We start from the raw sequence: 25,117 nt of genomic DNA, 5'->3' as shown, positions 1-25,117 counted from the left end.
ACATTTAGCAATAAATGAGCATCACTTGAGGACAAATTCATTTGGAGGAGTAAAACACAAAATGGCTGGAACAGTCACAGAGAGTTACACCCACAGCCCAAACCGGGTGGAACATATTTCATACTCTACCCATTTTTATTATGCCCAGGTCCATATAAAACCCTCAAGCTAACATGAGTTTTCATTAGTAATAACCATCAGGAAACACGGGTGAAGAAATGTTCCTTTCATATTTTATTTATTTTTTCTCCAGTATGTATCTTAAATTTCTCTGGGAGTTGCTTCCTACCTGCAGAGTATTATAATTATGGATTCTGAACACCCACATCTCATCGGAATTCTCCATTAGCCGTAAGAAAAGGCACAAAGACTTTGTTGAGTTTCACCAAAGCTTGAGCCAGGATAGCAAACACAGGATTTTCCTCCTTTGCTTGGATTTCAGTCAAATATCCAGCTTCTACTATGAAAGAGACCAGATATGTGCTTTAACTGTTCCACTTAGCCAATTAAAAAACAAAATCCTCCCAAAGAAGCCACAGGGTGGTATAATGCCATAATCACTAATATCCAAAGTTTATAAAGTACCATAATGCCAGTAATTCCCAACCGGTGCCCGAGCAGAGGGCATATAACTTAGCAACTGTGACTTCGGATCATTTTACTTTCAGATTGCATAGATATCCAGATAAAATTCCACTGGTACACTTGCTTTTGTAAAAAGTATTTTGGTAACTAGCTTTCCAACCGATATGATGACAAATTCACATCAAACATTTAAAGGACTATGTTCCATGAACTAGCTGGATGCAGAAAAGTGGGGGGGGGACCTGCTGGTGAACCCCCAAGGGAATAAGGCTCAGAGCCAAGGGATTGGTGGTGGGTTGACAATGAGTGGTCAGAGGGAGAAGAGGGAGCAGACTGGGAGGAGGAGGTGTCAGAAACTAAAGAGGCAATAGGGTTTAGTGAGCAGGAAGAGGCTGTGGCTGAGAGCAGTCCAGAATCAGAGGCAGAAGAAGAGGGGGACGAAGAGGCAGAGACCCGGCAGGCTGCTGGAAAAGCCAGGGGGTCTTCCCTGCCCTCCTGCGACCAGCTCCCCTCCCCTCTGGTCTCCCAGGACCCAAAGGAATATGAAGAAGGCAGAGCAGAGACAGACATGTCAACAGAGTCTCAGGTTGCTTGGGAAGGGCCCAGGGGAGGAGGAGGCATAGGCAATTGTGGCAAGGTGGGGACCTTCAGTCCTCATAACTGCCTCACTGGGGGCAAGATCTACTGGGAAGAGTTACTGTGCTCATGAGGCATGGCCTCCTGGCCTGTTTGTTTCTTTGAATAAAGAGTTAACTTTACTGACGCTATGTCAGTTATTACTGACGTGCTCCTGGTACCCACCCCTGAAACTATGACACCACTTTAAGTACCAGTAGTCGTGGCTTTTCCCAAATAAATCCAGAGACTCTGGGTTTGTTGAGGCACTGAGAGTTGCCCATTCAGAGCTACAATTCCCAGAGTTCCCTAGAATAAGGGACTGACTGTTAAACCACTATGAGAACTGTAGCTCTTTGAAGGAAAACAGAGGTCTCCCAAATATCCTCAGCACCCTTAAAAAAACTACTGTCCCTGGGATACTTTGGACAGAACCATGACTAGTTAAAGTAGTGTAACGGTGCTTTAAATCTATGGTGTGAATGTGGTCAAGATGTATGTCTAGGTACCACACTGGAATAATAATTTCTTTTGACCCTCTAGACATGGAAGGGCTTTGGCATCTAAAAACTCAGTGCACCCCAAATATGGTAAGAAATCTTCATTTGCATTGCTTCACCCTGAGCTATTCTTCACAAAATCCTTTTTGCAAAGGCAGGCTTCTCAAAAGAAAAACTGTATATTGTAATGCCAGGTAAGTCTACTGTATAGTGAATGTCCACACGGTCACCATTTATATGTACTCTGCTACTCTGCTGGTGTGATTCTTGCTGTCTCAGAAGGCAGCAGAAATAGTTGATCCACTCATTAAAAAGTCCTGTATGCCTTCTAGCATAGGGAATTCTGATTCCTCTTCTGCTCCCTTCTTTTTGTATGCTGAAAAAATTGCCAATACAGGGAGCTACGGCAGGTATAGCAAATGGACAGTTGCTGTTACTAGTGCCAACAATCATACCCATCGGCCCTTAGCCTCTAGACTGCATACTCGGTGCTCTATGTTCAGCAAATTAGATGGCCTCCAGCATTCTGACAGTGGGATTTAATTTGCTGTCCTACTTTCTTCTTTTTCATAGGTACTCTATTTCATCTTTTCTGCCTCCACTGCAAATCAGTATTCATAAATTTCTCTCCCTCATGCACTACTGGTTTGGGCACTGTAGTACACACACTTAGACATGCAAGAAATGCCTCAGGGAAATGAACATATGGCAAGATGCCTCCCACAATGAATGCAATCCACCAGTTGTGTGTACTGCATAGCACTGCAGTAGACCAGAGGTAACCTTGTCAGTCATAAGGACTGAAAGGTTCCAGAGCAGACTAAAGCAAACAGGAGATCTTGGACAGTGGGTAATGGAAGTGCTGAAATAGTATTTCTGATGCCCAAAATAAAAAATTTGCCACCAGACTCAACATTACCATCCTAATCCTGAAGAGCATTCTAATGTTCTTCCTAGAACATTGTTTTAATGAGTTAATCTCAGATCCTCAAAGTCCAGTGCAGGATTTAATACAAAGAACTACTAAACCCTACACTATTCTCAAACTGCTGTTGTCACAAGGCCTATTAACCTTAATCTGCCACTGTCTAGATGTATTCAGATGTATGCCTACATGTGTGCGCTCTCTCTTCCTCTCTCTAATCCACACATGGGCCTCCCAGGGCATTATGGCATCCTGTGTACATCTAACTTAACTCACAGGAAGCAGAATGACACAATGCAACAAAAGAGTAACATCCAATCAAGGCATGTCTAAAGTAGCTCTCTATGCCTTGGCACCTTTGGCAACTTGGAAGATTAGGGTGAAATAACCAGGGGACTCAGATATTTAATTTGTACATTTTATATTTAAAACCAACTTTTATTCTATGTAAAAAAGAATTTTAATAGATTTGACTGTGGCTTTACTGTATATGTAGTGACTGTTGATGTTTTTGGATGATGCCATGGCCTTTGGCTAGTGCAATAAAAGTTTAGGGTGATAAATCAAGGAGAGTGGGCTTCCCTTCTTCACTCTAGATCTTTTACCTGGTTACTTGGGCTATCAGGGGAGGAGCGAAATGAATTATGTTATGGAGTTATTTGTTGAAACAAAAGGCAAATACAAAGTGGGGGGGGGGACCCAGGCAGGAGACAGCCATACTATTACTGCAAAGACTCACACTTTTCAGTACCAACAAACTACTGATCTAAATGGGGTGATGAATATACTCGGAAGACAATGCAGGATACATGCCATTATGTATTCTACTAACCCTTAGGTTTAAGATAGCACTTCCCAATATCTTGACACCCAAAAGTAGTTTCTTCAGATTTCCTTCCTTCTGCTTCCTCTGAATACCATCTGCTTGGGATCACAAGCAGGGGAGTGCTCTTGCACTCAAGTCTTGCTCGTGGGCTTCCCATGAGCATCTAGCTGGCCACTGTGAGAACTGGATGCTGGGCTAGATGGACTTTTTTCTATTCTAGTAGGGCTCTGCTTATATTCTTATTTACACATGCTGTTGTTGTTTTGTCGTGTCCGACTCTTCGTGACCCCATGGACCAGAGCACGCCAGGCACTCCTGTCTTCCACTGCTTCCCACAGTTTGGTCAAACTCATGTTGGTAGCTTCAAGAACACTAGCCAACCATCTCGTCCTCTGTCGTCCCCTTCTCCTTGTGCCCTCCATCTTTCCCAACATCAGGGTCTTTTCCAGGGAGTCTTCTCTTCTCATGAGGTGGCCAAAGTATTGGAGCCTCAGCTTCAGGATCTGTCCTTCCAGTGAGCATTCAGGGCTGATTTCCTTCAGAATGGATAGGTTTGATCTTCTTGCGGTCCATGGGACTCTCAAGAGTACACATGTACACATGAGTAAAAGAGAATAAATAAAAAGAGGAAGCCAAAAAAATGCAGGCACTTTGTGCCCAGAAGGAAGCCAGTGCCTTCAGGTTAGTAGATGTATCTTGTAGCTTCCAGAGGATACAGAAGGCCCTTTGGCACTGATGCTGTCAGGGGCATTGTGCCTCTGAATACCAGCTGCTGGGCAGAATGCTACTGTGCTCATGCCCAGCTTTCAGTCTTTCTATAGACATCTGGTCAGCCATGGAAAGAACAGGATGCTGGATGAGATGGGACATTTGCATGATCCAAAAGGCTCATCTTATGTTCTTACAAATACTTTGAAGTGACCTCTAGGAAACTAGGATTTTTGTAAGCACACAAATTATGCCCAAGATTAGCTGGGGCATTATCACAGAGGTGAGATTTGTACAGAACAGGAAAAAAAATGTAAGCAATGTTAAGTTTCTCTGGTTGCTATATGATAAATGACAGTGATGAGTGTAGAGTCCCTTTGCTGAGAACATACTACAGAGAAAAAGCAGATAGCTGTTCATTAATTGCCCAAAGCCCAGTCACCCAATGACACTGCTTTTTCTATGCTTCAGATGCTTCTACCACCAATGTAGGCTCACATTTCCTACCCATTCATTGAGCCCCAAAATGTTAAAGCTCAGCTGGGTTACATTGGTAGGTCGAGTAAATCAGGGCTTCTGGTTAGCTGAAGAAATAGAATGCACCAGATTATGTAATGGTTTGGAAATTTAACAATGAATGGTGGTCCTGGTGTGACATAAAACAGGTAACATATATACCTGCAACACCTACCTACCATCCTTGCAGAGATCCTTAGAAAAATTATTGGGAACCTGTGAGGTAAACAAGCAAATGAGATAATCCTCAACAACTTGATATTAGCAGAGAATGAACAGACCACAAAGAAAGCACAATATCCTAGTCAATGTGAAGAAGGCCTACAGAGAGTACAGAAAGGATGAGTCAGGCAGCCGACATTATCATTACGATAAATAGTTTCTATAGTGCTATAACTGTACAATGTATGTCAAATTCCCCACAGCAACTCACAGTGGGATAGGCTAGGCTGAGAGCTAATGATTTGCTCAGACTATTCAGGAGACTGTGTAGCTGAGTCAAGACTGTGAGTCCAGCATCCCAAATCCTTAAAACTATGACCTTGGCATCCCACTGCAACACCTTTCTCCGATGTGGATTAGTGCACATTTGGCTGACAGATGAATGTACGAAGCACTGCATTTATTTACTTATTACATTTCTATCTCGCCTTTCCTCCAATTTGCTCAGAGTGGCTCACATAGCCCCAGCTTCATTTTATCCTCATAACAACCCTGTGAGGTGTAACGGGCCTAGAGATAGTGACTCTGCTTCATGACAGAGCTTCATTTAGACCCATTATCTTCCCAGCAGCCAGAATAATTTATGCTCAGAGATGGAAAGAAGATTCTGTCCCAATCAAGGAGGAGTGCCAGACTAAATTAATGGACTCTGCCAAAATGGCAAAACTTACTGGAACAATAAGAAACCAAGAAGAAAGAAAGTTTATCAAGGAATGGGGAAAATTTGTTGAATACCTGAAAAGTTTCTGTATACATTTACGTTCATTAGCAGGACTGACGTAAAACAAGCAGTTAAATGTAATAGTAAAGAAAAATCAGGGAGTAACTAATAAATGGAATAATGTAGGAAATGAAGTATTAAAAATTAAAATTATAAGAAATCACAAAAGGTGTGGAGGGAAGTAAAAACATATATGTTTATTGGGAAGTTATTCAATTTGTATGTTGTTGTTTTTTAAAAAATGAAAATGAAAATTTATTTAAAAATAGACCCATTATCTTCCCAGACCTAGTTTGAAACACTAACAGCCACACTACACTAGCTCTCATTTAATGTTATCACCTCACATTTGAGCTTACACAAGGTGATAAGAGAGTTCTATCTCTAATGTTGTATCTGTCATGGACAACAGTGTAGTGGCAAATTCAGCCATGCCCTCTCACAGCCCTGTTCCACTTCTAAGATTATACATGAATATTTAAATTATACAATAATAATAATAATTAAGGATGCATCACAATGATCAATGCAAATCTTCATGTGCTGACTTTCAGAGAGATCTACTATCTCCAGTGCAGGTTCATGGGCAAATGATTTTGAGTGCTCCAATGCCTTATTTCAGAGTGACTTGTGTTTTCCTTAAAGTTCCATTGTAAATAACAGACCTAGCATACCATTCTCTTGAAACTGAAGCACTTTGTGCTTTCATTGTCCCTAAATACTTAGCTTTGGAACATACAGAACAACTCCACAGTGTTCTTCCCATGCACTATCTCCAGACTAACCCTAGGAACCTATCCTCAATGGCTGACACACCTCCTTTCACTCTGATTGGCTTCAATCAGAAACAAAGGATAAGAAATCTCCCCTTTTATGCTGATTGGGTGGCTCTACTATGCTGGAGACAGGGACCCTGCTGGGACTGCTGCATAAATAGTAATGGGTCCTTGACCACTACACAGCTTGTCACAGCCCATTTATACATGCAAGTCACCACCCCACACTCTAACTGAATGATGAGCATGCATGTGCGAACCAGGCCATGGGGATTAGACTCAACCCTTTCTAGAGATTGCCTTGGAACAACTCAGATGCAGAGCCCTCTAGTAGCCCATGCTTACAGCTTGGGAAAGACCAAATAAATATATTAAAAGAACATAAATAAAGTTGCTTAAGATGGTTGTTTGCCTCCCCTCAATATGGGACCCTCTCCCCCGCCCTCCCCCTGCACTCACACCCTTTCTGTTTAACTTGGCGTGGAAGAGCTGGATAATTTGTTTCCATTGCAATGAAGTCCTAATTAACTGGAATAAACTTTTTACACTAAGTGTGTTTGTTTAATAAACTGGCCCTTTCAGAGCCTTACCGAGAGCTGATTGATGAATTTGAGGGGAGTGGAAACACGCAGAGTGCTTGGACATTAAAGCTGCAGTGTCTGCAGAGGCTAGCCCTGAAAAAAGCTCCCTCTGTGTTTGTGAAATCCAAAATGACACATCAGATGTCTGGCTGGAGATGTGGACTTCACCTTCACTGTGATGTACAAATATTTAGCATTTTATTTTCTTCTCTCTCCCACCACCTATTGCCTACCCTCAAGAACTTTTTTTGGATTTATTTTGTACAATTCGACACTGGTGCTGCCATGTGGTCCCTTTGACTTCCTGCAGTTTTCTTTGCTTGAGTGTTATATTGTACAAACCAGGTATTTGCTTGTAGCTGGATGGTGTCAGAGACAACTCTATATAGCTTCTTCAGGAAGAAGCATGTGTATATTTATTCTACACCTAAAATATCACATTTCTGTGATCAAAATATTCCAAGAAATACTTTGCTCTAGAAGAAATATGTTGTAAAATATGCAATTTACAAAATATATACTGGAGTTCCCCCCAAAATTGTGGCTCTTTTTTCAAATAGGAAAAAAGAGAGATACTAGCAGGTGGGGGGAAAACAACTATGAAGTAGAAGAAATGACAGAGGGCAGGGACAAAAAGTGATGGGAGGAGTAATGACAAGCTGTGAATGGTACCAAAATTTGATCTTAAGGGCTGAAAAACTAGCAACCCACACCAGGTTTCCAAGCCTTTTGGTAGCTGTTGGTTCCTGTTTTCCAAGTGGTCTAAAAACTAGATGTAAAGTTGAAATACAAACAGATTCTCTGTAGCTAAACTCTGCAATGGATTCCAAGTTCTTCCCTGCACAATGAATGTATAGACACAAAGACTGTACAGATCTTTGAGAGTAGTTATCTCATGGCCAAGATCAGATAACAATGCCTACTAAGGAGCAACATGCTGCCAGAAAAGGCATTTTTTCCTGAACTGGTTCACACCTCTAAGAGGCGTGGTGTGCATTTCAATTACGCTACTTTAAAGTACTAAACATTTTTTTTTAATATTCTCACAATGGTTAATTAAAATGAATGGTACCTTTTCAACAAATGGTAGCAAAAAAATTCAGTCTACCATCAATACACAAAATGAATTGAATCTGCTTAAATCTGAAAGTTCTTTTGTCCTTTGAAAATAAATCCTCTATGGTCAAATCATGAAAATTAGATAGATTATACCAATACCAGAGAGATTTTAATTTCATATTTTTTTTAAGTTTAGGACTCAGGAGTTACAGGATGGTAAACCAGTGGTGACCTCTCCTGGAGAGGAATAGTCTGGCAACCATGATCCATGCTCTTGAAACATCCTTTATGACTGCTGCAATGCATTTTATGTGGTGCTGGCCTTGAAGACAGAAGCTGCAACTAGTTCAAAAAACAGCAGAGAGGTGCTGGGTAAAGCTTTAAAGGCCTTCATGGCATGGGATCCAGAAAACTTGAAGATTGTTTTCTTCCATACGAACAATTGATTTTAATTTATTTTTGCTTGGTTTTTGTTTTAACTGCATAGTATAAACCAGGATAGACATTTTGAAGGGTTATTTATGTGTATTTTAAATTACCTAAGGATACCTATGAAGCTGGTCTCTTGTAACAGGCACAGTGAGAAAGACATCAAAATCTCTCTGTCTCTCCTCTACAGCCTCCCTTCTTCAAAAAGTATCCAGACGGCAAGAGAAAAGCCTTTCAGACTAGCCCTCTGTGCATCTTTAACAATGATGTGGCATAGGTATATTTTGTACTGTGGAAGTGGTGCGATGTCACAGGATTAAGCCTAAGATCAAGGGCAGGGATCATTAGCAGAAAAGTTCTTCCAAGGACCAGAGATAAAAACACAGTCCAGGGTGAGACAAGGTCAGGAGCCAGGGTTAATCAGTAGTGTGAAAGCAAAGCATCTCACATGAAAAACTAGGTTGATAATTAAAGAATCTGTCAGAGAACTGGTGCAAGAGGAGTGAGGAGCAATATGCACTATAGGATAAGCAGGCTGTGCAGAAAAGCAAAGGGTAGCAGGAATACAGAAAACACAGTTTTTTATCCTGCTCTTCATTTGGAAGACTCAAAACATCAAATATCAAACACATTTGAAAAGCAGCAGCACCAGTAATCATAGAACACAACAAAAAACACCAGGTAAAATGAAAGTGAGGCTGCGTACACACCAGTCATTTAAAACACACCCACCTCACCACCACAGTAATCCTGGGAACTGTAGCTTGCCTTAATGGAGCTACAATTCTCAGCACCCCTAAAAACTGCAGTCCCCAGGATTCTTTGAGCAGAGAAATGTGCTTTTAAATGTATGGTGTGTATGCAGTCATAAATGAACACCAAGAAACCTGGGCGAATAGAAACAACTTCACTAGGGTAGTAAAAGAACAAATGAAGTAATACCAAAACAGACCTCCCCAGAGAAAGCATTCCTTGGTTGGGACACCACTAGCAAGAAGGTCCTTTCCCAAACCACCCACCTCATTAGACAAGGTAGAGCAACAGAGAAAGGTCTCTGAAAAGGACCTTGATTCCTGGGGCTGGCTGATGAGGCCTTTCAAGAAGCAGTGTCTGAACAGATTAACTAATCTACCGCTTAGGCAAAGGAGTAGTCTGTCATGAAAATATTTATGACTAGTTACAGTGAACAAGCTGAGCCAATCAGGATCTATTGATCTGGGCAATTTGCAGTAGATGAGTAAGAGTGTCTGATTTCAACTGTTAAACAATAAAACCATTGTTTCCAAAGGCTGCAATTTTCTTGCACGCTTACTTGCCTAATCCATAGCATATTTTCAAGCAGCTCAAATTCAAGCCTCAGTGTTCCCTAACTGTAAAATTGATCTTATGCTTAAGAGTGCTGACAAAACTGCTTCAAGAAAACGCCAATGGCAAAAAGGAGTGCTAGGCCCTGGTGGGCTGCCCCCTTACCAGCTTGTGATTGGCCAAGCGGATAGCCAGCCAATCAGGATTAAAAAACAAACAAACACAACAACAACAACTTCACTTCTCACTTCCCACTGTGGTCCCCTAGCCTCGTGCTATGGTCCCCCATTTACCCATTTTTCACCCGTGGCCCTCTTGGAATATCCTGGGGGGGCCCAAGGGGCCATATGGCCCCACGTTGGGAAACATTGATCTTTAGTATCTCAGATGCAAATTTGTACTTATGCAGGCGAGTTACTTTTCAGGGTTCAATATGTAATTGGCTATACCCCCCAACTACCATCTTGGATCTGGTTCTGCACCCCAACCACATGCTGAGCAGTGATTTTGCATCAACTCTGGCAGGTTGACATCAAGCTGCTAATAAAAGATGATTCTGCAAGCCTGGTCTGTGCAGACCTGTTCTAGAGCATTCACACAGCAGTTTATTCAACAGTTATTCCCTGTTTATTTCCACACTGTATTTGAAATTTCGCACAATGTAAAAAGTCACTTCTGGAAAACTTATGGAATACAATGCATGTTGAGCACTCATTTCTGTGCTATCTGATTCCAGAAAGAAATCTGTTCACACTCCCCCCCCCCCCGCGCACCTCGTGCACTCATGCCCTGCCTGCCTCTGGTGACCTGAAAGCTGAGCTGGGGGTTGGTGGGTAGGTGGCTGGATAGCTCCTGCTGCTGCGGGGTCTCTCAGCACTCTCCCTGTTAGTCTTGGAAGTTGCTGGAGATGGGTTTTTTCCCTTCACACCAAGAAATAATGTTGCTGCCTGTTTGTGGGGCGGTGAGGGCAATGGCTAGCAGAAGGACTCTCAGATCCTGCCCAAGTAAAAAAAAAATGTCACAAGCGAGTGAGAGAGCAAGGAAGGGATGGGCAGGCAGGAAGATGTGATGCACCCACCCCGCAACGGCTCTGCTGGCCAGGAAGAAGAAAGCCAAGGACAGCAAGTCAGTGGGGGCCGGCGAGACAGTTAGAACAGCTGTGCAAGCTGCTTTGCCCCACTCTCCATCTCTCTCCTGCTTTTTTCATGCTGTTTTGGTGACATTTCCTGGTTCAAATCAGTTAATTTATTTATTTTGTGGTGACATGAGTAAATGTGGTCACGCATGAGTGGAATGTGCGGGGGGGGGGCTGTATTTACAAAATGAAGAGTCTCTGTTAAATGAAATCATAGCTACTCTATTCCAGAACCATTTTCCTACCCAGAGGCCACTTCCAGTCTCATGTGATTCACGTATGCACAACCCACTTAAAGTGATAGTATCCTCATATCTTTCCCTTCTACCAAAAAAAAAAAACCACAACAACCAACGGAACCTATCGATCAAGAATTCTCTATTAGCCTCTGGGTTGGCTTCCTCGGTTTTGTAGATCTATGAGGTATAGGTAGCATTTCAGCTTCTGCTTTCCTTTGGTCACTTCTGTCCATGTCAACTGCATGATGGCTTTGATCACCATCAAGATCTTTTGATTTTGCTGTGTCTGCAGCCAATTCTGTTCTTTGCTCCTGTTTAGGAATCAGTTGAAGATCTCTTCTGTTTCTCTGATATGTTTGTTCTTCTTCTGTCACCACCTCATAAGATTGAGGAGATATTTCTTGAGTGGCCACAGCCTTTAGTGGCCACATTTCCCCACTATACATATGTACAATTTACATCAACTTTGTGCCTCAACTCTATGTCTAAGTAACCAGGCAACCTGTTTCTTACCCTTCTCCCAAAGAAAGCTGAGCAGGACAGAGTCAAACTTTCAAAGGTGCCATTCTGTAATTCAGCATGGCCAAGTAAGGATCTGTGTTTGAATTCTCTCATTTTTTTAGCATTCTTTTGATGATCTTGTCTTGACACCATTTTTCACCAGCCCATTACACTGTGGGTATCTAGGACCTGAAGTAATGTGCCCGAAACCATACTGTTGTGCAAATGCTTTGAAGTCATAGTAATCAAATTGAGGTGCACTATCAAACATGACTATGACTTAGGTATCTTAAAAAAAACAGATTTAAGGTGGAAAATGATATGCTGAGCAATGTTTTTCCATATCCTAATTAATATTTGGCCAATATAGGACACTGGGAGCAAGCCAATTGCATTTTCCATCTCTAGATGTCCACCATGCACCCATTTCAGCATCTCTTCCTTTAGAGAGCTGGGAACCACCAATTTGGTACCTTTGAACAGAATTCCATCCAGTACATACAAGTCTGCTTCAAAATGGTTATAAAGACTTGGTATGTGTTTTCCACATCTATCGGAATTGATTGCTTGTATTACTTTTCTCAAAATAATATCATGAGCTGTGGCTCTGGCTATTATGAACCACATCTGGTCAGAGACTAGGATATTTTATTTAGTCAAATTTACATGTACTACTCCAGAATCAGAATTTGCTTCAACCTCAGTCCCATTATAAGCTCTGGACAAAGTATACATAATTACTAAGTGTTTACCAGGACTATATTCCAATTGCAAATCATGTAATTGTAATTCAAAAAACAGTCTCTGCAGCCTAGAGGCATTGAAAATGCACAGGCATTGTGACTGTACATTCCATTTTTGAAGTGTGTGTTCTGTTCAAGTGCTGGTTAAATTGATCATATAATATTCAGCACAAAGACCAGCTGAGCACAATCTGAAAACTGCTACCAGTTTTCTGCCTCATTCTGACTTAGAGCAAGAGAAATGAGGATCAAAACTCCTAATGCATGAGTGGATTTATGATTCAGAAATGTGGCTTTTTTCAGATACAAGAAGGTTGTAGATCACAGATGTGAACAGAAGTTGAATGGGAGTAAGAGGTGGAAATTAACTGAGGAGATCTATTGCAACCTAGGATAAAGACTACTGAACAAATAAAATATAAATGGTTGGGTACTGGGAAAGGAATTTACATGACAGATTTTGCATTTTTTAAAAAAGGGTCCACACAAAAATTCATTAGGGTTCTTGTGCATTTTACCCCTAATGTATGCATTTTTGCCTAATATATACATTTTGCAAGTATTATATATCTTAAAATAGTGTATTTTTGTATGTTATTTTCAGCAATATAGGCATTTTTGTGTGCATTATTAGGCATAAGTACTGCATTGCAAAATATGGAAAAATGCTAATTTCAATGGATAGTTCAGAAAATGTGAATTAGTTAGGTTTACATTAAAATGAGAACCAAATAAATTGTTTCCCATTCCTAACTGAAATTAGAGTTGGTTTAAAATCTCAGGAGAATTCTAGTCCTGTTTTTTATTCTCCCCAGAACTGGGTGGCAGATTTTTATCAGAAGAAATTACAAAATGTACTAGATATTGTGAATACTTCTTTGTAATTCTTGCGCACAGGCTTAAGGAACACTTGTACATGCAAATATACCATACAGTGGTACCTCGAGTTACAGACGCTTCAGGTTACAGACGCTTCAGGTTACAGACTCCGCTAACCCAGAAATAGTACCTCGGGTTAAGAACTTTACTTCAGGATGAGAACAGAAATTGTGCGGCGGTGGCAGCGGGAGGCCCCATTAGCTAAAGTGGTATCTCAGGTTAAGAACAGTTTCAGGTTAAGAACGGACCTCCAGAACGAATTAAGTTATTAACCCAAGGTACCACTGTATATCATACTGCAGCATGGGATGATTTAATAACCATGGCTAGCCAGCAAATGTTCTAAATTCAAATAGGCCTTGCAGATTTTGACAAAACTGCCAGAAATTTTGTGAGTGATGCTTGGCCCCAGCTCTGCTATTTTCAAATTGAAGCAACAGCAGGTGTAACTTCCTGCTGGGAAAATGAATGCAAAATTCTTATTGAAGTATTTTGTAAGAGGTAATATCCCATTTGTTAAGCTCATGCAGCAGTATTGTTTACTTCATATAGTACTATGGGTTTTTTTTGTTAATGTTGATAATCCACCCCACCTAGAACATTTCCCCCTTACAGTACATGATTATACATAAAGGTAAAGGTAAAGGTACCCCTGCCCGTACGGGCCAGTCTTGACAGACTCTGGGGTTGTGCGCCCATCTCACTTAAGAGGCCAGGGGCCAGCGCTGTCCGGAGACACTTCCGGGTCACGTGGCCAGCGTGACATCGCTGCTCTGGCCAGAGCCAGAGCCAGAGCCAGAGCCGCACACGGAAACGCCGTTTACCTTCCCGCTGGTAAGCGGTCCCTATTTATCTACTTGCACCCTGAGGTGCTTTTGAACTGCTAGGTTGGCAGGCGCTGGGACCGAGCAGCGGGAGCGCACCCCGCCGCAGGGATTCGAACCGCCGACCTTTCGATCGGCAAGCCCTAGGCGCTGAGGCTTTAACCCACAGCGCCACCTGCGTCCTGATTATACATAGTGCGGGTATTATTCTCAGTAACATATGATGTCAAAAACTTATTTGTGTAGAGTCATCATTTCAAACTAAGGGGACTGCCTTGCAAAAATGTCCAACCCTCCTCAGGCAAACTGTCCATATATTTTACTCTCAGCCTCCTGTTTCTTAACCAGTTGCTGATCCTTCAGTTTGGGCAAGTCATTGTCCAGTCCCTATGGACCATAGCCTACTTATTTTTTAATTTAATTTCTATACCACTTAATTTATTAAAATATATCTCTAAGTGGTGTACAAAAAACTGAAACAGCAACAGAAAACGTTACAAAAATGCACAGTTTCATATAAAAATGTTCCATTAACACAAAGTTACTAATATATATAAATCAATATCATTTCATTTTTCTTCTGACATACCCTCTCAGCCTCTGGGTTCTCACCCAAGGTCCAACAAACTCTCAGCTCACCCACAAGTCTCACAGTGAGATGTGTTCCTGGAAACAGAAGGCATAACCCGAGGCTCTCACTCTAGACTTGCTTTCTATAGGCAGACACAAGGTAGATAATACCTTCACCGGCTACCCACAGCTGTGTCCCATTAAGCTGAACTCTCTACACCCAGGTACAGCAGGTTTGTTGAGTTTCCCAGGGTGTCCAAGGGGTGGGAATAGGGTCCTCCCTCCACTCACAGCTCTTTCTTCACCCTCTGTCCTCTCCTCCCCCTTCAGCTGTTTTTTCTCTCAGACCTTCCTGCAGCCATATAGGTTTACAATTTTTGTGCACTCATCCTACCTCTATCCAAGCAGAAAAACAAAGAAAACTACTGTCTGGCACCCCTAGACTAAGGATCACTGATCATTTTGCCCTTTGGGTTCTGCTGCACTTTCCCTATTCATAAGGAAATATTTTCCATCACTTAGAGCCACATGGCTTCACTATTGAAAAACTCCAAAGACAATACCTTTGCATATGTCCCTGTACTAAACAGAGAGTAGATGTGAACAGATGTGGCCAATTCCAAACACGAAGCACAATATCCTTACTTTAGCTTAGTATGGACTAAAGAGCACATCCATTATTTGAAGGAGGACTTAACTATTTTTCACTCACTGAAGATAAAGTGTGAGCATCACACCCATTACATCTATTTGCTTGATCACGTTAAGAATGAAGTTATGATAGCACTGTCTGCATTAATTTTGGTGATGGTTGTCAGATTTGACATAGGGATGCACACTTCCCTGCCCAGCTTCTTTGGTAGGCATCAATGCAATTCCTCATCACACAACCCCTGACCCGCTTTTTACGTTTTAATTCTTGGGTTTTTTATCACATACAAATGGTTTTCAGCCATGGCCTACAATGAATTCATGTTGGGGGTATAAGGAATCCACTGGAGTACACCAAGGTCTTTCTGCTAGCCATGCATTCTTTCATTTTGTTTCATTTTGTTCACCTTCAACTGCTCATTAACTGGCAGTGACCAGTCATTAACCACCACCACCAATGACCCCTGACTCAAAGAGAGGCCAAGACCTGAATGGCCAAGGAGAATGACTTCTCTGTTGTTGCTCTTCAGGGTGGTCCCTTTAGGATGGGTAGAGGGCAGCATGGCAGGAAAAAGTTCACCTTATGGTTTGATAAACCAGCATTCAAGTCTCCCTCTCTATGCCAGTGGAGTAAATAATAATAATAATAATAATAATAATAATAATAATAATTTGTCCTAGCCACTTACGGCAATGAGAGTCCTGGCCAAGCAGGTTTTAAAAAGTGGGTTGAAATGGGACTAAAATTTTAGAAGAGGTCATGTTTGTTACAAACTATGGCGGGGGACACATGTGTTTCTACAGCAACCAAAGCAGTAAAAAGTATCCCAATGTAATCTCAATCAATTCAAAACTATAGAACACAAGACAGAGAGAGAGAAATAAACAAATAAATAAATAAATTGAGCTTGATTAAACTAACAATTTTTGAGATAGGAACCAAACTCTAGGCAGAGATATGGCCTTGTCTTGAAAATACAATATGATAGAACAATAATAATGATACTATTTAGAATAATAGTTTGCTATGACTCAAGGGTTCAAGGGCTGACTAAAGACAATGCTCCACGTTAAGTTTGAACATCCTAATTGTAGACATGGCTCAAAAGTTTCAAAATCGGTCTGTGTGCAGTGATCTTGATCATCTCTTCTAGTGCCTAATAGAATGGCATGCATAAATTGAACAAACTGTCTCTTCTATACTGTTGGACAGCTCAAATCCGAATACTGCAAAACTAATTCCCATACAGCATCATTTAAAGCAACAATTTAACTGATGATTAAGGTTTGAGGCAGCCTTGGATATGGCAGGTATGCAGAAAATCCAGGCAGGTTTAAATCAGCTGTCAGTAATAAAAATGTAGGGTTAAGCTTCCAAGTGTTAGAGCCCCTTCTCAAAATGTCTCAGTCTGATTTTATCACTCTGAACAGAAGCAAAAGATTGTGGAGGAAGTTTTTATTATTTCAACTGCCTGTTGAGCAAGTGACACCCTTGTCATGCTCCCCATTAGGAGATGGCCAGGGAGAAAGGGCAGGAGAAATTGCCAGCTGTCACCAGGGACAGCTTTTGCTTTTCTAAATGAAATATTCAACACAGAAGGTATGAAATATGAGACACAGCAGCTTACTTAATTTGCTGACACCCAAGGCTAACCATGCATGCTGTGCTAGACACAGATTGACCTGTTAACTCCTTTGTCCACTGCCTAGCTCAGAGGCTAGGTTTCCTGAACACCTCTAAGTATCTTTCCCTACTTCAGCAACATGTTGTTGACAACCAATTTATTGAAACATACATAAGCTTTCAGCTGCCCATTGTCTAACCTGGAAAAGACTTTGCAAGCTGAGGAGGAAAACAAAAATAATGCACCGGGCTTTAAAGAAGACAATGCTATCTTGCCTCTTAACAATTCTACAGTTCAAGGAACAGTACAATCTATGCAACCAAGGTTTGCCCTTCACTAGAACATTCACTTCCAGGGACAGCATAACTACATGTAACCGTAAATGTAAATAAAAACCGTTTGGGTTCATAGATTTGTGGTACAACACCGATGAGAGAGTATACAGTTAAATGGCAGAACTAATCTTTACCCCACTCCTGAGGCCAAGAAAGAATGAACTGCCACTGGCATAGGTGAGGGAGGAGGGCAAATCCATCAAACACTCCCTTCCACTCTGATGTTGAGGATTCTAATTAGAGATGCATGAGCATCCCAAAAAGGAGGCGTGCATTTGCAGTGGGCAATGCAGATCTCCAATGGAGTATTCAATCCCAGCAGTGAGGGATTGAATTATGTTTTATTTTATTCATTTCTACAGTTTATACACTGCTTAACACCATAGGAAGAAGATAAGGTAAGAGCACAAGAAGAGCCTGCTGGATCAGGCCAGTGGCTCATCAAGTCCAGCATCCTGTTCTCATAATGGCCAACCAGATACCTGTGGGAAGTCTGAAAGCAGGAACGTAGCCATCATAGCTAGTAACTTTTGATAGTATTCTTTTCCATGAATTTATCTAATCATCTTCTAATGCAATCTACTTTGGTGGTCATCACTGCCTCCTATGGGAGTAAGTTCCAGAGTTTATCTATTCACTGTGTGAATAAGTACATTCCTCTATCTGTTCTGAATCTTCCAACGTTCAGCTTCACTGAATGTTCATGAGTTCTAGTATTATGAGAGAGAGAAACTTTTCTCCATACAATACACAATTTTATAAACTTCTATCATGTCACCTCTTACTTGCCTTTCCCCTAAACTTCAAAGTCCCAAACTCTGCAACTTTCCCTCACAGAGGAGTCACTCCATCCCTTTGATCGTTTTAACTTCCTTTTCTTAAACTTTCCAACTCAATAATAGCTTCTCTGAGGTGAGGTAACCAAAACTATACACAGTATTACAAATGTGGCTGCACCATAGATTTGTATAACAACATTATGATATCAGCAGTTTTATTGTCAATGCCTTTTGTCATGATATTTAGCACGGAATCTGACTTTTGCGCAGCTGCCACACACTGTGTCAACATCTTCAATAAGCTATCCACTATGACCCCAAGGTCCAATTCCTGGTCATTCACCAGTAGTTCAGACCCCTTAAACCTATATTTAAAACTGAGATTTCTTTTGTGGCAACATGCATCACTTTGCCCTTGCTTACACCGAATCGCACCTGCCATTTTACTGTCCATTGGAGAGGTCCTTTTGGAACCTCTAAGTGGTGTACAGTAAGGTTACAAGATATGATAAAGATACAATAAGTTAAAATGAACTAAGATTATTGTGTCAATTTTGCCACCAAGCATTGTTTATTTGTTATTGCTTTTAAAGAAAAGAAAAGGGAATACCAGAAATACGAGGTGACAGAAAATGTGGATATAGTAGTGTGTGTTGAATGTTGCTGGTTGAGACTAAAGGTGGGTCCAGCTGCAGGTAACAAAGTCTTGCTAAGTAGGTAGGTATATAAGCTTGACTTACTGGGATGTGCAGGTCTCCTACTTATAGAAAAGACCCAGTTCTGCCAAGAGCAGAACCATTCTGAATAAGCACATCATTAGGATCAGCATTTATTGTACATCTTTAAAATCCCAATGTCATAGTGATGCTACATGACTCAGCAAAAATGCCAAGACTGACTAATGTAGTTCACATCATTCAAGACAGTGTACCTTAACCTCCTGATGGAACCATGCTGCCAGCGGCATAGGAAGGGGAGCAGTTGTGAAAACTACCAGGTGCTGGAAGCTCTCATTCCCTTTCCCTGAACTAGCAATTAAAAAATGCCCCGAAGCAAGTAGACTAATAGTTCTAAATTTAAAAAATCCAAATGCTGATTTAGAAGCCTATTCTTATGTAGGTGGCATTTTTCAACATCATGATAATGGCTAGTTAGCAAGATTATTCTGAGAGGTATGGAGAACCAAACTCAGGTGTACCTGCACTTCTTGCCTCACACCAAGTGCACACTTATGCCACAGGTGCCTGTGTGGCATTGTCAAAGGACAATATGCCCTATTTTCACATTTCTCTGCTACATGTTTACATTTCCCATGTGACAAAGGAAGACCCAGAACAAAGAATACCGAACAAAAAAGTAGATAAGAATATGGATAGTTGGGAACCTCTTGTCATACACATTTGCTTATTCTCCTCCACATATTTAAGAAATTGACTGTACAACAATATAAACATTAGTTCTATGCATTTAAATATAGTTGTTGTTATTTAAAGATTTAAAAAATATGCCACAAAATTAATTTCCATGTGATTTGGGGCAGCAAATGGATAACAGGCATATCCAGCAAAAGATGCTCAAGTGGAAACATTAAAAATCCAGATTCATTTGTAATATTTTAGGAACATACTGTTACATTTACATCTGTATTCTGCCCTATATCCAAAATGTCAAGCAAACATTGTGTTTAAAACCAGACAGAAAAAACAAATCATAAAGGGCAGTGAATTAAAATAATGCCGCTAAAGGACTCTAACAACTTCCTTCTCTATTACCAAGTATCAAAAAGGAATGTGATACTTTCCACCAGAAAATACTATAATGAATGACCACAGGAAAGAAGCTTCATAGCTGTGGGCCAATCTCTCTTAACAGAACTCTTCTGGTTAAATATCACACCACACCACAAATGCAAGGCATCTTGTGTCCCTCCAGATGCTGTTGGAATAGTCAACTGGCAGGGACTCTGAGAGTTGTGACTTAACAACTGGATAGCCACAGGTTAGCCATCCCTGCTCTAACATATCAGAGACAAACAATGCAGAAGAAAAACAGATTTTGCTTATACTATTAAGATTGCAATTATTAACACATTTAAATTTAAAATTTAAAATCCCATTGAAACCACACACAGAAGAATATAAAACTTACTTTGATGGATACAAGTCCTTCTTGTCTGCTGATCCAAGGCTCTGGAAGACATAAAAGGATTCAGTTAAGTCCTACTTTCTCCCCAGGTTCATGGAATACACAAAGCAAAGCATTACACAGTATTGTTGGGGCTGGTAGCTGTTAAGCTTTTATCATTGGTTCTTTGATTCACTTGTGTCACAAATAAATGAGTGCTACTTCATGGAAGTATAATGAGAGATTAGGGTGCTCTCATATGAGGAATTTTTCAAGTGCCTATGGTTGAATCAGCATATCTGACATATGCAAAGCATGAGGAGAATGTGCCAATACCTGTGGCCTTATAACTGCAAGTCCAAGTTGTTGAGTAGAGACTAGCAGGATCAGCATGAGATTAAAAAATGGTAAGCATGCAAGGGGAAGGGGTGTAGCTGAGGGGAAGAGCATATATTTGCATGCAAGGAGCTTCATTACCTGGTATTATCAGTGTAAAGAGATTTTAAGAAACTGTTGCTAGGAAAATAGTTGTCTGAAACCCTCTACTAGTCGGCAGAACCATTACTAGTCAACAGACATACACTACACCAGACAGAACCAATGATCGTATTCAGTATAAGGCTTGAATAATTTCATGATTTATGCATTTGATTCAGTACTACTTATCACCTCTTCTTTGAGCTTCTTCCACTTCTGGATTTAGTGCTACAGTGTGAATCTAGCCATAAGGAAAGCTCCCTTCTTCACAAGTCACAAGTCTTAGTTATTCCTAATTGTATGTTAGACCTACTACAAGTCCAGTCTTGTTTTGGTGCTACCAGCAAAGTCAAGCCTCCTATTTCAGTTAGGAAATTCAGCTTGCATAATTGCCAGTACCTCAACTGCACCTATCCTATAGGAAATGGGGTACCAAAATCCATGCCAAGCAAGCCACCTTGTTCACTCCAAATGTTTCTCAATGCACTGAAAGGGAAGGCTGAGTGGAGAGACAGGAGGAAATCTTGAAAATGCTACAACCATAAAAGCAAACATGGCTGCCAAGCGCAAACTATACTGAATCACTAGCTAAATTAATGCACTTTCTTCAAGCACTAAAAACTGTCAGAGACCTCAGACATGAGCAACCCAGTATGCCTGCAAGGTTGGGAGAAATTCCCATGAGGTAATCTACCCAAAGTGAAACTCATCCATCATATTTTTCCAGGCTGACATCACATGCCCAAGAAACCTAAGTCTTTGATAGAACCTTCAACTGCCAGTCAAAGAATATATATATTTCTAAATGCAAACCCCAATTGGGAGTCCAAAAAGAGAACATGACAGATTGAATTCCTTGGAGGCCTGGCAATTTGCATACACATTAACCATTCATTTGCAAAGAAGTAACAGTTCACTGTGGACTCAGCAAGCTGTTACTCCCAGTTTGAGTTATGAGGATGTACTGGGTGTATACACACATCTGTTCACTTCCTTTTTGTGCACTTTCTAAAACAAGCAGAGATAGCAAAATCACAGCAATTTAAGTTTGAAAGAATGTGCCTGGGTACCTGTGATATATGAAAGGTTTATATTCTTTATCTTTGGCAACCTGTGTCAGTCACAAGAGACAGCTGATTTGTGGTGCACAGAGTCATACATCTTTAACCTCTACCTACAAATGAAACCGGGGGGGTGCGGGTGGCACTGTGGTCTAAACATCTGAGCCTAGGGCTTGCTGATCGGAAGGTCGGCAGTTCGAATCCCAGCGACAGGGTGAGCTCCTGTTGTTCGGTCCCAGCTCCTGCCCACCTAGCAGTTCGAAAGCAAGTCAAGTGCAAGTAGATAAATAGGTAAACAGCATTTCCGTGCGCTGCTCTGATTCACCAGAAGTGGCTTAGTCATGCTGGCCACATGACCCGGAAGCTGTCTGCAGACAAACACTGGCTCCCTCAGCCAGTAAAGTGAGATGAGTGCCGCAACCCCAGAGTCGTCCGCGACTGGACTTAACAGTCAGGGGTCCCTTTACCTTTACAAATGAAACCAGGGAGCAACTGCTCCCAATGAAGTTTTATTATGCTTATTAGGTGAGGAGAGGTCATGATGCCACTGGGGGCTAAGTCACTAGGGTGAATGGGACACTCAGTCTCAAACTGCCTGCAGCCACACTGCATCTGCCACCTTCTGACTTACAACTAGTCAATGAAATGATACAGGTTATCAGTTTCCTCCTCTGTAGTCTCTTCGTTGTCTTTGTAGAACTCACCAGAGAGGATGATGATGGTGATGATGATGATGATGATGATATATTTATACCCTGCCCATCTGGCTGAGTTTCCCCAGCCACTCTGGGTGGCCCCCAATCGAGTGTTAAAAACAATACAGCATTAAATATTAAAAACTTCCCTAAACAGGGCTGCCTTCAGATGTCTTTTAAAAATAGGATAGCTGCTTATTTCCTTGACATCTGATGGGAGGGCGTTCCACAGGGTGGGTGCCACTACTGAGAAGCCCCTCTGTCTGGTTCCCTGTAACCTCACTACTCGCAATGAGGGAACCGCCAGAAGGCCCTCGACACTGGAGCTCAGTGTCCAGGCTGAATGATGGGGATGGAGACAAAACTAGAATGAGTTGGTTCCACCTGTCATTGGTTCCAGCTCCATGCACTTTTGGTCTCTTTGCTTTCCACCCCACCAGACACCACTATTTGATGCATCAATTCTCTTCTGCTGAACACTGTCTACTCTGCTTGTGAGAAAGAAGTTTGGGAGGAAATGTTTCCCCAGAAATAAGCATACCAGAAATAAACATGCAGCTGTACAAAGGCCATGGCCCTGTTGCCCTGAGAAAGGTGGCTTACTGTTATTTGACCTGAAGATTTACGGGAAAGAATGGGGAAAAGTCAGAAATAGGAAAGCAAATCTATGCCTGGCAAGCTCACTTCCAGAAGCTTATTGAATATTCTCACCAACACATACTTTACAGGGTGGGAGGAGTAAAAGAGGAAATATAAAACAGATAGACCAAACCTTAGTTCAGGAAGCCCAAATGTTCCAAAAGACCTAAAGGACCTTCTTGTGCATTCAACCTGTAGTTCTATTCTCTCCTTGTTTTATGTGCCCATGTGCCTTCTTTTAATCCTTCTTTGCCTTGCAGGAGAAAGATGAGGCTGAGAGTTACTTGCAAGCAGCATGTTTGCACTCCAGAGCTGCTGTTGTACTTTTACATTGTGGTTGCCAGGCAATGGCTACAAGCTGACTCCAAAGCAGTAGGCAGCAACCAAGCAGAATACTAATCAATGGAGCAATAAACCTGCCCTCCCCAAGGCTCACAAAAATGAGACCTGCCCCCTAAAACAGCAGCTTAAGCAACTAAAGCTTTAAGATTACCTATGTGCAAAGTAAATTGAAAAGCAAAACCTCAGGCTTCTATTCTGGAGGAATAGTAAGCTTGTGGGCAGGCCGGTGGGGGGTTTTGGGTTTTCAAAAATCATCATTTGTGTAGCATTGAGTTTTCCTGTAAGTGAACAGCTTCTTACAACAATTGCAAATGAGGCTAACATTACACTAATACCCACTCACCTCCTTATTTGTGCATTATGCAATTGGTGTGGGGGAGGAGTTTATTGGTGACAAAAATCTGCCAACTTGCTCACTAAACTGGACCTTCAAAAGTACTTGGGAGATACAGGCAACAGGTGCAGTACAATCAACAGCAAGCAACAATTTCTGGAGAGGGGCAGTCTAAGGAGGTGGTAGAGGTTGATGGATCAGCATCCCACAAAGTAAACTCAAAGCAAATTCCACAGGCTGCAGTCAGTACTTGTTCCATCACTTTTCAGTCGCTCTGAAATTTTTATTCCCTTACAAAAGAGGTTTCTGCTTTTCTGCCTTATCCACAGGCCACTTTAGAATTTTGGTAGGTGCAGGCTTGAGTGTACAGCTGCAGCCTCCCTGGCTGTCCACACTTCCATCCCTGCTTGTCCACATCCCCTCAGTCACCTCAACAGTAGGGTAAGCACAACAAAAATATTGTCTTCTACCTATATGGATTTCAATGAATTGTTTTCGCACAATAGAGAATTATGTAATGTAATTTGTTTTGTTATTAGTAGACAAGAGAATCATTGAGTGGGGCAGCAGACACAGAGAATAATTTTTTGACATAGAAGTGGACATGTAAAATGGCAATTGTTAATCAATGCTCCAACCCTCCATGTAACACTTTTTCAACATAAAATATAATTTTTGATGGATGTGGAAAACTGATTTGAATGGTTATAGTAAAATATGCAGAAGAGTATGATATGTAAATGAACCATGGAAGGAGAAGTTTGTCAAGTTTGTAAAATGTTAATGTTGAAATAAAAAAAAAATTATTACAAAATATTCTAAAAAATGCACTACAAGATAACACCAGGCTATATTATATAGCTACTTCTCAATCTGCTAGGTGTTGTTTTCTTGATCTTCCATCCCAGGCATCTCAGGTTCACTTTTTCCCACTCAAAAAGTCCAGAAGTAGCTCTTGAATTATTATTCTACTATTATTATAATAATTAATAATATATCCAAGATGGTCCTTTTCCAGTCCAATGTGATAAATTTCTCTCCAGTGATTCCAGCAGATCTTAATACTAGTCCTTCTTTCTCTGCTTTTTCCATTTTTTCCCCAACATCAGTTGTTAGAGGTTTAGAGGCTTCTTGTTGTAGATTTGGAGCTGGAAGGGAAATGGCCATCTCCACCATCTGCAATCGTCTCCCAACTCCTCTGGTTGTAAATCCATTTATCTCTCCTGGCATGACAACAGCTTCCTTTGTCTGTCTTGGTCTTCTGGACAGCTGCAAAGACACAGAGCCTGATCCATTATCAGCAGGTGTCTCCCACTCAGAGGTGTGAGAGGTGTCAGTTCCTCTCTCCGACAGGTCTTGTGTATTCTCCAATCTAAAATTTCTCTGATGCAATTTC

General features: G+C 41.3%; 1 protein-coding gene across 10 annotated transcripts in view; it reads right to left on the bottom strand.

The window, feature by feature from the left end:
* The window catches only part of LOC307202410 (ankyrin repeat and fibronectin type-III domain-containing protein 1-like), a 363,651-nt gene that overhangs the window by 116,922 nt on the left and 221,612 nt on the right, over positions 1 to 25,117 (bottom strand). For 9 of the 10 annotated variants that reach the window (XM_079952309.1, XM_079952316.1, XM_079952315.1 and 6 more), the window contains one exon: positions 20,198 to 20,238. In XM_079952309.1, coding sequence (XP_079808435.1) covers positions 20,198 to 20,238 — 41 coding nt within the window. Of the gene's footprint in view, positions 1 to 20,197; positions 20,239 to 23,178; positions 23,335 to 25,117 lie in introns of those variants that run through there. The other variant, XM_079952312.1, reaches the window with a different exon arrangement.

Source organism: Podarcis cretensis, assembly GCF_951804945.1.
Source record: "Podarcis cretensis genome assembly, chromosome: 14".
NCBI lineage: Eukaryota > Metazoa > Chordata > Lepidosauria > Squamata > Lacertidae > Podarcis > Podarcis cretensis.
Note: the sequence above shows the minus strand (reverse complement) of the source record. Positions and strands in the feature narration are given on the sequence as shown.